Raw genomic sequence first — 12,644 nt, forward strand, 5'->3', positions numbered from 1 at the left:
TCTAAAGATCATCACATTATGCACAGTGCATAAAATATTTGAAATTTAACAGTGTATGTGATTGATGCTTATCAAAAAAATAATGTTTCATGTTTTAACAGTGCCTTTGACAGTCAGTTCATCAATACACTGATGTCAATTATAAAAATATATATAAAAAATTTACAATTACCACCAGTACCGTGCAACCAAGGACAGTAATATATGGGGAACAAATCTATACACAGTTATATTGCAATGACGATTTGTCCATTGCTCCAGAGTGTAGTATCTCATCAACTGTTTGATGAATTTCCATGAAATATGGTACCAACACTGTCCTAAGAGGATGAATCCTAATGAATTTACTCGACTTTTATTTAACATTGCAGGCAAGTCAAAATGTCCACCTGTCCACACAGTTTATGACAAAGTGCCTCTAAATCCAATGACCTTTAAAACTCATCCTTTAAAATGACCTCAATGATCCTCAAGTGTACTTTAAGAATGATACTAACATAGTGAACCTCAGAATGTTAGCTCTCAGGTTGAAGCACAACTGAGAATGAAAGTCTGACTATGTAGAGCTGAGCCAGACAAGCTGATTCTTAGATGTCCCATGATGGCCACCGTACAGAGTTTGGCCTCCATCCAGTGCTACTCTTTGGCCAAACTTGACCTCTTCTTTTTTCCCCACTAGTGATAAGCATTGCACAATAGCGAAACTGTCTCTCCAGTTTTCATATGTTCAAAAGTTTTGTTTACTGGTGTGTAACAACCATTAAAGCCTCAAAAGGCTGTAATAAGTCTATAGACATTCAGTCTTTTGATGATTATCTGCTACCAGGATGTGAATACATACTCAGTGACTCATTGTTTGAAGGAAACCAGCCCACCGTTGCTTTCTTCTGCATCATGGCTTTCAGTCGTCACAGCTAGAAAGACATAAAAGATTGAGATTTGGAAAGATGGATCGGTAATACATTATGTCTCAGCTAAAGAGAAGCTGGCACAGCATCATCATAGAGAAAATTTTCATCAGAAAAGTGCATTTGTAATATTACCTTGGTCCTCCTGTGTGGTTAGTGGTGTTGTTTCACAGCAAATCGTGCCATTCTCATCCCCTTCTGTAGGTCAAATTGTTTTTAAAAAAGCAACCAAGAAAAGCAGAAACTGTCAGTGAGGGATAAACACAGGGAACCTTCAGAAACCTTCAGAGTAGTAATAGAGCTGAAACAACCAGTCGATTTATCAATCAGTCGTCTGACAAAAAATTAACCGGCAAATATTATGATAATTGAACACTTGTTTAACTACTTAAGCCAAAAAATGTCCATGCTTACAGCCTGTTATGTGTTACTATTTAGTGTTTTTCTTATTCTTTTGTTTCGGTAAACTGAATATCTTTGGGTTCTGGGAAACGGAACCCAAAGTAGTAGTATATTACTGATATTTTATAGATGAAACAAATAATCGAATAATTGAGAAAGTAATCAGCAGATTAAAGAAAAATTAAATAAATAAATAAAAGTTGCAGCCCCATAAGTAATAACAGTTTTTAAATCATCTGTTTTATTAATCTAAAGGTCATTTACCTTTAGATGGTGCATTCAGCGTTGTATCGGTGATGTACTCAACCAGTGGACAGGGTGCATCTGCAAGAGGGAGGAAGGAACTTTAACACAAGGGAACCAACAGCTAAAGGCCAACTATGAAAATCAGACCCAAACTTGAAAATGTCTGTAGGTAGTTTCACTAACAGTAAATTCAAAAATAGATGAAAAATGAATCACTGGTGGGGCAGTTTCTGCAGCATATGCGGAAATGGTGACCAAAAACCACAAGTTATGGGTGGTGGTGTCAGCTTACCAGCGCGGCTCTTTAGCTGAGCCATGGTGAGAAACAGGTTGTCCTCTTCTGGCTTGTCTTCATCACCAGCTACATGATGGGAAAAGATAATAGGTCACCTCACTGTGCCTTTTGTTTGTAATTTTAATGATGAAATATATTAATATATTATGAAGAGGTCAGGATTTTACATTTAAACCTGCAATAATTGTTTTGTTTTTTTTGGACATTCAGGGGCAGCGGAAATGAGCTGTGAACACAGCATTGACACAAAACCACCCTTTAAGTTGATATTGTTTGTCAGCAAACAGTTGCTTATTTATACATCCAGCAGTCACGTAGCAACATTATTAATTTGGAGTCTGGTTTCTGGTCATGTGGCAAATGTAATTTCATATTCACTCTCTTTAAGTCTCCCTGTTGTTGGTCTCTACCAACTCCTGAGAAAAATATCTGGCTCTTTAGCTACTAACTGCTCCACTATGTTCACAAGCTAGTCACTAATTGTGTCTGCTGCTGTTTGGCGCTGAGTAAGTAGTGTACAGTGTTGTTTTTGGAGCTTTTTGTAGAAAACAGCAGTCTGCTGCTTCCAAGAAATAACACTATGAAAGCAGTGAGAGTGAACCAGAGCAGTTAATTTTTGGGGCAGGACAGCTAAACAGTGGGCTGAAACTCAATATAAAACTCCATAAATTCATAAAGATTGGGGTAATAATTATCTGTAGGTTCATCTCTACAATCGACCACACTGTCACATTGTTTTCACATTGTCCTTTGATACATTATTAGTATAACAACATTGCTTATCACTGCTGTAATAATGTACATATTTAGAATCCTGCGTTCAAGCTATGCATTAAGATAGTGCCAAACTAAAGTAATACCTGGTTTGCGGATGACTCTGAGGATAATGCATCCGAGGAAGGTGGCAACGAGGCCAAAGAAGAGACAGCCAGAGATGGAAAGAAGCACCCTCCTCTTCAAAACTGCAGATTTAAAATAAAAACAGAGAATGCGAGTGAGAGAGAAGGTTTGTAAGGTAAAAACTCAGAACTTCCAGACTTCACTTGCACTCACGAAGGTTCTTGGTCCTGAAAGAATCACTGCGTTTTGAATAAGATGGTCTCCCACTGCGAATGCCATGGCAGGTGTAAAGGCTCTGCTCTGGGTCATCATGGGGTGTGACTATATGTCTCTCAGAGGGCAGCAGATTCAGTGGTTGTTCCTCTTTGAACCTGTTTAAATTTTGTATGTAGAATTCTCTGGATTGTTGTTGAATTTTCAGAAAGGTGAGAATCCACACAGTTCATATATGAATGCGTTTAGAAAACTTTATTCTATAGTATTAGCTGGTGATTTTGAGGAGTATTACCATGTGTAGTTCCACTTATCATTGCTTTCCTGCACCTCACATCTGAGCACCAAGCTGTCTGTGGCGAAGACCTCAGACCAGCCAGTTAATAGGATTATATGAGCCTTTGGGCGCTCTGCAGCAAACACAATAAAAACTGTGATAAACACATTCAACACCTGCATACATACGAAAAAAGGGAAAGGAGGAAGTCAAAAAAAACTTACCTTGAATGTTGAGCCTAAGAGCCTGACTCTGGTCTGACTGGATGAATGTATCCACTCCTCTTTTAACTTGGCATTTATATAATCCAGTGTTTGTTGTCTCAGCTAAACTGATGTTAAGATTGTTTCCTGATTCGGTGAGTTGATTGCCATCTTTGTACCACAGGTACTCCCATCCAGAAGAGACATTAATGTGACAGCTGAAGGAAACTGAATCTTCAGTGTACATCACATTGTGCTCGGGATTCTGCATCAGTGTGACTCTGGGTTTTGTATCTGAGGGGTGATAATAATGCGCTTGGGATTTTAGTATAATAGCATTTAAATGTATATCACACTGTACAGCCCGGCATAAGGAAAGGTTGGCCTTTAACAAGATGTTTCAGATGGCTGTTTTGATATACTTAAACTTTACTTCCTTAGCCGAATGATGCATTTCTCTCTCTCGCTCAAAACCAATTTTTTTCTTTTTTCAGTTTACTTAAAGTTATAATTTGCTATTTTGGAAAATACACTTATTCACTTTTTTGAAAGATATTGATGAGAAGATACCACTTTCTTTTATGATGGCTAGCTCAGGTTAGCATAAAGACTGGAGGCAGGAGGAAACAGCTAGCCTGCTTCCGTCCAAAGGTAACAAAATCTGCCAATCCATCTCCTGTTTCACTAATTAACACTTAAATAACTTTTGTTTAATCTGTTTAAAAATCTGCCCCAGGTGGTCAAACCAACCGGACCCAGCTGTAACTTTATTTTGAACTTGACAGTTATAAAAGTGGTATTGTGCTTGTAATATAGACTCTTGGTAAGAAAGCAAATAAGCATATTTCCCAAAATGCCAAACTGTTGCTTTAAAATTACTGTTTTTGCTTAATATACTCACCACTTGCCACCTCTTCCAAGTCAAAATATAACAATTAATTTAAGAATGTCACTCCAAAGAACTGTGCCAAAAAAGAAGAAAAAAGAGGAAAAATAAAATCTCACCATAAACACTGAGTGTTAGTTCAGAACTGGGATTGCTGGTGACAGGCCTGCTCTTGAGTTTCCCTAAGCAGCTGTATTGTCCACGATATGAGGCTGAAGCAGAACTGATTGAAAGAGTAGCTCCATTCAAGTCAAAAGACACAGTATTATCAGCCTGGACCTTCTGTCCGTCTTTGTACCACATATATATCCAGTCAGAGCCGCGTTGCATCCCACAGCTCAACTTCACACTCTCAGTGGGGAACACATCCAACCACTGGGTCATTTGCTTTAAAGATGGAACAGGAATTTCTAAAAAGAGACAGACACATTAGCCACTTTTAACATCCTAAGAAATATATTGAGAGGTATCTTGATTGTAGATGATTTTTACCATAGCATGAAATCCATAAACACAGATGACGAAAGCATTATTCATCTCAGTACACATCACAACACATCAATACAAATTAACTTTCTTTGGCTCACCAGATATTTGTAAGATCCGTCTATCACTGCGCTCTGCATGGTACATTGATTTGTCTCTTTTGGCCATGCACTCATAAGTCCCACTGTCCGATGAACTGGCATCACGGATGTTAAAACTACTCCCGATGTGAAGGAGTGCTTTTCCATCTTTGTACCAGAGATACTCCCAACCAGACGAGATTTCAACTTTACATTCGAAAGACACTGACTCTCCAATGTACAGCGTGTCAACATCTGGCTTTTGAGTCATCAGGGGCTTAGGCTTTTTCTCTAAACACACAAAGCAGAAGAAACATATCTGTGTGTATTCTGTCATACCAGCAGGTCTTAACTGTTTGTAAAATATCTGACCAGTCAGATAGTAGGATCATAACTGACCAAAGATTCACTGCAGAAACACAGCTTGAAAACTCAATGCCTGCATACTACAAAGAAATATTTTCAGGTAGTCAACAGAAAGTTACCTTTAACTTCGACGTGCATAACCTGACTGAAGAAGAATTGATTTCCGCCTCTTCTTGCTTTGCATGTATATGACCCCCCATTTTTTTTCCCAACAGAGTTGATTGAAAACATGTTTCCAGATACATTAGGTTGATTGCCATCTTTGTACCACACGTACTCCCATCCAGAGGAGACATTAATGTGACAGCTGAAGGAGACCGATTCCCCAGGGAACATCACGTTGTACTCTGGATCCTGTGTCAGTGTGACACTGGGTATTTTATCTGAGGGTAGATAAACATACCGTTGCCATCAATATGTAAAATTACACTGTGCCCAGTCTGAAAGGAAGTTACCAGATGTGACAATAACAGATATTTATACTACCCCAACCCCTTGGCCTAATCCCCAAAAATGTTTAATTGTACCTAAAATAAAGAAAACATTTCCAATCATAGATTCCCCCCGAAATAAGTATTTATTATTTTTATGTAAATTTAAAAGAAAACTCACCATACACTGTGAGAGTAAGTTCAGAACTAGCACTGCTGCTGACAGACCTGTCCTGGAGGTGTCCCTTACAGTGATATTGTCCTGCATGTTTAGCTGAAGCAGAACTGATGGAAAGAGTAGCTCCATTCAAGTCAAAAGACACAGTATTATCAGCCTGGACCTTCTGTCCGTCTTTGTACCACATATATATCCAGTCAGAGCCGCGTTGCATCCCACAGCTCAACTTCACACTCTCAGTGGGGAACACATCCAACCACTGGGTCATTGGCTTCAAAGTTGGAACAGGAATTTCTAAAAAGAGACAGACACATTAGCCACTTTTAACATCCTAAGAAATATATTGAGAGGTATCTTGATTGTAGATGATTTTTACCTTAGCATGAAATCCATAAACACAGATGACGACAGCATTATTCATCTCAGTACACATCACAACACATCAATACAAATTAACTTTCTTTGGCTCACCAGATATTTGTAAGATCCGTCTATCACTGCGCTCTCCATGGTACATTGATTCTTCTCTTTTGGCCATGCACTCATAAGTCCCACTGTCCGATGAACTGGCATCACGGATGTTAAAACTACTCCCGTTGTGAAGGAGTGCTTTTCCATCTTTGTACCAGAGATACTCCCAACCAGACGAGATTCCAACTTTACATTCGAAGGACACTGACTCTCCCATGTACACCGTGTCAACATCTGGCTTTTGAGTCATCAGGGGCTTAGGCTTTTTCTCTAAACACACAAAGCAGAAGGAACATATCTGTGTGTATTCTGTCATACCAGCAGGTCTTAACTGTTCGTAAAATATCTGACCAGTCAGATAGTAGGATCATAACTGACCAAAGATTCACTGCAGAAACACAGCTTGAAAACTCATGACGACAGCATTATTAAAGACAAGGATATTCATGGGATTAAAACCCAAATACTGACTAATAAAAAAGGTTAGTTAAATATTCATTGTCAGTGTCTCATGTTTGAACTGTTCAAAGTAAGAAACCAGCAAAGGAAACAAAGTACATAAAAGTGTTTTGCCTGATTAACTTAAAGTAAAAACCACCATGTTCTTCCTAAGGGCACAAAGAGTCAGAAGCAGACCTACAATGATCGTGCAGACGTTGTAAAAATCAACACAAAAATAAGTCTTCAGTGTGTGACCTAAACATCCGAAGTGCAATGATGATGATGATGATGATGATGATGATGATGATCAGGTCAAACCATAATAGTCCATTTTCCACATGGTTTAGAGATTGAGAGACAATAAAAAGTGAACCTCAATCAAGTATTTATACAAAGGAAGCAGGGACCAGTTTCGCAACAGTTCCGCATCAAACAAACAAAAAAAAAAAAAAGAAAAATGGGAAACTGTGGACTGAGCTCAGAGGTTAAAGTTCAAAATAAACCAGTGGTATGTTTGAACCATTACAATGAGTAATTCTGACTTGTTACCACTTAGCCAACAACAGCTCTTCTACCCTTACACAAAACGTTCTCTCGCTAACTGATATTCTAGTGCTAGATACACATGCTGCACACTTCTGAACTGTCCTGCCCTGCATCATGCTACACCACAGCATCCTGTTTCAACAGAAAATGCATAAAATAACGGAAGCAAGATGCTCTCAAAATACTGTTCCGCAGAATTCGAAAGCAGCTTGGAGGTTTTTTAAGGTGTAAGTGACAACAGTAAGAGAACACAATATGACAACTTCATTTACATATAATAGGTGATTAGTATTTTTTTTTTTTTTACACATTTTACACATTTTCACCTCTGGTGACCTTGCACAAGTACGCCCACCCATCAGAAAGACTAAGAAGGATGCTGATGGTTTTGTTGGTGGTACAAGGGAGGTAATTTCCATCTTTGTACCACTGATAGTTCCATCCAGAGGACACATCAACTTTGCAAGTGAAGTTCACTGCTACACTGTACCTAAGCTCATGATGCAGTATTAGGTAAGCCAGTACAGCCTAATGCAATCGAATACAACTGTTTTTCCATAAAATCTACATTTATGATACCCACAATGGTCATATTTTTGAAACTGTCCTGTAGGTGTTAATTCAAATGTATGTTTTAGCATTAAGGTCGTAGTTAGCATTGGTGCTGCGTTACATTCAGAGCTATCTTTAATATCCTGTCACCCTTGTGTATGTAAAAAAAAATAGAAACACCTCTCAATATAACTTAGTCCAGTACAACACCACTTTTAACTAAGACCTCAGCAATAAACATACATTTGAAATTACACATTTCTGAAAATGTCAACAAAAACTCTAAAACATTATAAACTTTGTAAAGGCAGAATTTAGGACAGAGCACTTGTATTTAATTGTAATAGACTGTGTGGTTGTACCTCGTAAAATGGCCACTAAGTGTATATCAGTATGACCACCTAATTAAGTCTTAAGTTAATGAAATGGAATATTAAAATTAAGATGCAATAACCATATTTTTAAAAGAAAAGTTCAACATTTTGGGAAATACACTAAGTAAATTTCTTGGTGAGAGCTGAGGAGATTGATAACGTTCTAATGTCTGTCTGTATGTATGTATGGTGACTATGGTACACCATACATACATACATAAAAACCGTCGGTTAGATTAGGTTAATGCATAGACTCAAAACATAAGAAACAACTAGCCTGGCCCTGTCTAAAGCTGTCATTTTTACAATAAGGTTTTTGTGCCATTTAAACAAACAAGATATAATTTGTTCATTAATGACCTTTACATGTGCTAACAGGCAGATTTTTTTCCCTTTGCAGCAGAGCCAAGCTAGATGTTTCCAGTTTTTGTGCAAAGCTAAGCTAACAGGCTGTTGGTGATAGCTTCACATTTAAGTTAACAGGTATTAGAGTGGTAAAGTAGAAAGCAAATCAGCATATTCCTTGGGGGCAATGGAAACATGGTGTAAACACAACATTGACTTATCATCACCTTTTAAGTTGAGGTGGTGAATTTGATGGCAGACAGTTGCTTATTTACACATACAGCAGTTACAGAGACATTATATTTCATTTGGTGGTGTTTCTCTGGCCACTTGGTAAGTCCAATGCTCCCTCTTTTTTTATATCTGTTTTGGTACCTACCAACTCTGGAGGGAAATATTTGGCGCTTTAACCGCTAAACGCTCTAACATATTCACCAGCTAGTCGCTAAGTAAGCTATCTTACGTTTGTCTGCTCTTGGCGCAGAGCAGGTAGTTTGTGGTGGGTTTTTAGGGATAATTCGCTGAAAACAAATGCAAGGAATGCTTACCAGAGACCAGCAGAAGTGTTGTTTTACTCCCCTCTGTGTAGAATGGGCCTTTGCCTCTCTTGGCTTTGCAGTGGTACTCCCCACTATTAGAGTGCTCTATAGAATCTATGGTATAAGTATCTGTATTAGGTGCTTGAATTTCATTTCCATCATGGTACCACAGATATTCCCATCCAAAGGACGTATTGACCATGCAGGTGAAGATGACAGACTCTCCTGGGAACATCTTGTCAAAGTTTGGTCTTCGGCTCACGGTGGGCTTTGGCTTATTTTCTAATCAGAAAGAATAAAGAAAAGGGTTATACTCCAGTTATTCTTTATTATTCTCGTCTACACATTCAGCAGAAATTATGGATGATGGAATATAATGAAACGTACCATAAACGTTGACTTCAAGTGATTTGCTACTTTGAGTAGCAACGCCCTTTGTTTTGTGACGACCTTCACAGTGATAATTTCCAGAATACATTTGTGTTGCTGCAGTGATTATGAGCATTGATCTATCTGGAGAGATATACAAATTTGGATCTCCATCTTGTACTTGATCTTTATTTCTGTGCCAGGTGATGGTCCAGTCAGAGCTGCCACTGATACTACAATTCAATTCCACTTTCTCAGAGGGGAACACATCCAGCCATACCGACTGTAGCCGCAGAGATGGTATGGGAAGCTCTGGAAGTTCATTTAAAAATATAATTTATTGCATTAATATGATTACAAAAATAACATTATGCTGAAGTTGTGATGTCAACTAGGCCCACTGGCATTAGGCACACTGGCCCACTGGTCTTGACTGCAGTACTGAATGTGCTGCATGTGGCTTTAAAATGAGATTGAAATAAATACAATTACAGACTACGGTTAAATTTACTCATGAACATATGCTTATAAAGGTTTTCATAGGGAAAATCCAAATTGCAATACAATTAATATATTAATAATATGATGTATGATTTCTTACAGTTTATTTTGCACATTTAACAGGTTTCTTCTAAGTGTTAAACTGCAGTGATGTTATCTAGATACAAATCAGTACAGACAGTATAAATAAAATGATTGCTAGCACTTTTTGACAACACCCATGATGATTTCACAGGGGACATTTCTCATTTCTCATTGCTCCAAAATCAGTGGAATAGCGTGCTGTACACATTGATCTTTGGTGAAGTCCTTACAAAATGTATCACCTATATGTTTTTTGGAAAACTGACTTATTCAGGAAGTAATGCCTTTCCACAGTTAGGCTACAAGATTTTTTTACAAACTGAAGGAAGGTACACGATCATTATTACTCTTTTAAATTTTTGTACAGCAAGACAACTGAGGTTAAAATCTCACCATAAACAATTGGACTCTCCATCGATGTTGGTAAAGAAGTGTATGGAGAAACATCTGTGAACATGGAAGTGACTGGTGCAGGAGAGGAGAGGTATGGAGAACAGACTTTAGACCAGAACAACCGACATTTGTTCTTTTCTACATATCAAGTGGAGATTTAAACAGCAACAACAGTTATATTAAACTTAGAGCTGCAACAATTAATCACTTTTTCCATCAAAAATGTCAAATATTCACTGGTTCCTGCCTCTCAGATGTGAGTGTTGCTTTTGTTTCTCATATATGACAGCAAACTGACCTTGGTTTTTGGACTGTTGGTTAAATAAAATAAGCAATTTGAACACATCTCCTTGAGTTGTGGGAAATAACAGCAGGCATTTTTCACTATTTTCTTACATTTTATGGACAAAATGATCAATTGTTTAATTGGAAAAATATTGCTAATAAAAATATTTGTTAGTTGCAGCCCTAAATGTAGGATTGTACAATATATTATCAGGTGTTATTTTATCCACCACATATACTGGATGATACAAGATCAGGGACATTCCATGGACAATACAGTTTAGAAAACGTAACTATGTAAAAACAAAAAGTTTGGAGTACAGAATACTGAAATTTGAACTTGCACTAGTAGGAGTCTAATTGTAGGAACTGTCAGACTCATGACAACAAAGTACTTCATTTTTCTCATGTTTACATAACACTGCTCTACTTCCCAAAACTATTCTGTTCTGATTCCAACTTAGTGCACACTACTAAAACATTTAAAATACAATCACATAAGTTAACTTGGAAATTGAATATTTAATTATGTATTGCAGATTTGAACGACATTTTTGTCCAACTGCTTTCCGAATAAAAGTTTTCAATGATTAGAAAATGCAGACCTAGCCTTCAAATGAGAGCAAAATGGTTTTTTTTTCTTACCAGCCTGGGGATCCTCAGCTGCACAAATAGCAGTGAAATCTGTCAAATCAAATAATGATGGATGTTCAGTGAAAATTAGATTTGAATGTATATAAGAAAATATTCTTTAGACACTTAGATAAATTACATAATGAATGCAATTGCATAAAAACTTACAAATGACACTGAGGACCTTGATATGCCACATTTTCCGTCGAGTTGCAAATGTAGACGCTGTGTTGCTGAGTTGAGTCATGAATCGCCTTTGTAGTTCATCAGAGAATGACTAAAGAGTAGATGGACGTGTGTGACAAATTAATTTCTAAACTTACCTCAGGGTAGCGGCTTTCCTGTCTCTATGACATCTGCTGTTGAAAAAACAGGAAATGTGTGTCAACCACATTCAGATAGTTGTCTTCACAAAAAGAATTTGAAATGCTGATATCTGCTAAAAAGAGTCACTGAGTTTAGGGAATTGAAAAACGACTTGCGAGAATGTTAATGTGCTGGCAAGGCTTGCTATTGTGTTGTATGCCAAACAAATGTTGTGTTTATTGTTTACTCTGTGTGTAGGAAAAAAAGAGGTTAAGTGTGTTTGAAAAGGTTTTTTTCCTTTCCAATTTGAAAGATTTACAGTGTGTCAACATCATGTAGAATATTATACCATTTCAGTTATTAAACTGATTCTTGACAGAATTAAAAGTAAGCAGAACTAAAACCAAAAACTTATATTTTATCCTAGTGCAGTTTCACAGGAAATCTTTTTTTTTAAACACGTAGGTGTTACATATTTTTTTTATACTTCTGCGAGCCCACCCTATTAACCACAAAAAGCCACATCTGTTTGTCTTCATCTGAAAGTCAATCTCTAGAAATGTAAATGGAAAGCAGTTTACTAAACTTAATTCCCCTTGAAATAAACAAACACACACACACACACAAACACATGCACACACTGACACACACACACACACACACACACACACACACACACACACATGAATATATATATATATATATATATACATATATATAGACACATACATATATATATAGACACACATATATATTTAATTTCCAGATGTGTCACATATAATCTGTCCATCTGTCTGTTGTTTTGTCTCATCATAGTTACCATAAGGTGTCAGTATAACACAGAAAATTTCTTATTATTTCCAGTCACAGCTCAGACCCCGGGCACCGTGCAAACTGTATCTCTGGTAAAGCACCTCAAGTTTGCTGTTTTACACAAATTTACTTTTAAAAAGGATAAATATAAATTTACTTATACTATTGACAAAATACTCTG

The 12,644-nt window shown here is 37.3% G+C and overlaps 1 protein-coding gene across 3 annotated transcripts; it reads right to left on the bottom strand.

Annotated features, from left to right (window-relative positions):
• Positions 1-25: 25 nt before the first annotated feature.
• LOC120803489 (hemicentin-1) lies at positions 26-11,682 on the bottom strand. Of its 3 annotated transcripts, XM_040151985.1 has the most exons (18): positions 11,513-11,682; positions 11,357-11,395; positions 10,427-10,498; positions 9,467-9,760; positions 9,089-9,361; positions 6,283-6,552; positions 5,815-6,105; positions 5,322-5,585; positions 4,858-5,127; positions 4,390-4,680; positions 3,406-3,678; positions 3,200-3,314; positions 2,905-3,062; positions 2,712-2,813; positions 1,849-1,917; positions 1,575-1,634; positions 1,044-1,106; positions 26-914 (listed from the first exon to the last, which is right to left on the bottom strand). In XM_040151985.1, exons 1-18 carry the CDS (start codon positions 11,589-11,591, stop codon positions 850-852), a joined length of 3,048 nt encoding a protein of 1,015 aa, XP_040007919.1. In that variant the 5' UTR covers positions 11,592-11,682; the 3' UTR covers positions 26-849. The 3 variants fall into 3 exon arrangements, with proteins under 3 accessions (XP_040007919.1, XP_040007921.1, XP_040007920.1); XM_040151987.1 differs by lacking the exons at positions 4,858-5,127; positions 5,322-5,585; positions 5,815-6,105; XM_040151986.1 differs by lacking the exons at positions 26-914; positions 1,044-1,106; positions 1,575-1,634; positions 1,849-1,917; positions 2,712-2,813 and having other exon boundaries at positions 2,959-3,089.
• Between the last annotated feature and the right edge of the window lie 962 nt (positions 11,683-12,644).

Source organism: Xiphias gladius, chromosome 18, assembly GCF_016859285.1.
Source record: "Xiphias gladius isolate SHS-SW01 ecotype Sanya breed wild chromosome 18, ASM1685928v1, whole genome shotgun sequence".
Taxonomy (NCBI): domain Eukaryota; kingdom Metazoa; phylum Chordata; class Actinopteri; order Istiophoriformes; family Xiphiidae; genus Xiphias; species Xiphias gladius.

Excerpts from the sequence above, each read along its gene's own strand:
- LOC120803489 (XM_040151985.1), bottom strand. The coding sequence starts at position 11,591 with ATGACTCAACTCAGCAACACAGCGTCTACATTTGCAACTCGACGGAAA. Across the intron at positions 9,761-10,426 it reads GGAGAGTCCAATTGTTTATG|AGCTTCCCATACCATCTCTG; the intron begins GTGAGATTTTAA and ends ATGAACTTCCAG. Across the intron at positions 1,918-2,711 it reads CAGAGTCATCCGCAAACCAG|CTGGTGATGAAGACAAGCCA; the intron begins GTATTACTTTAG and ends CCCATCATGTAG.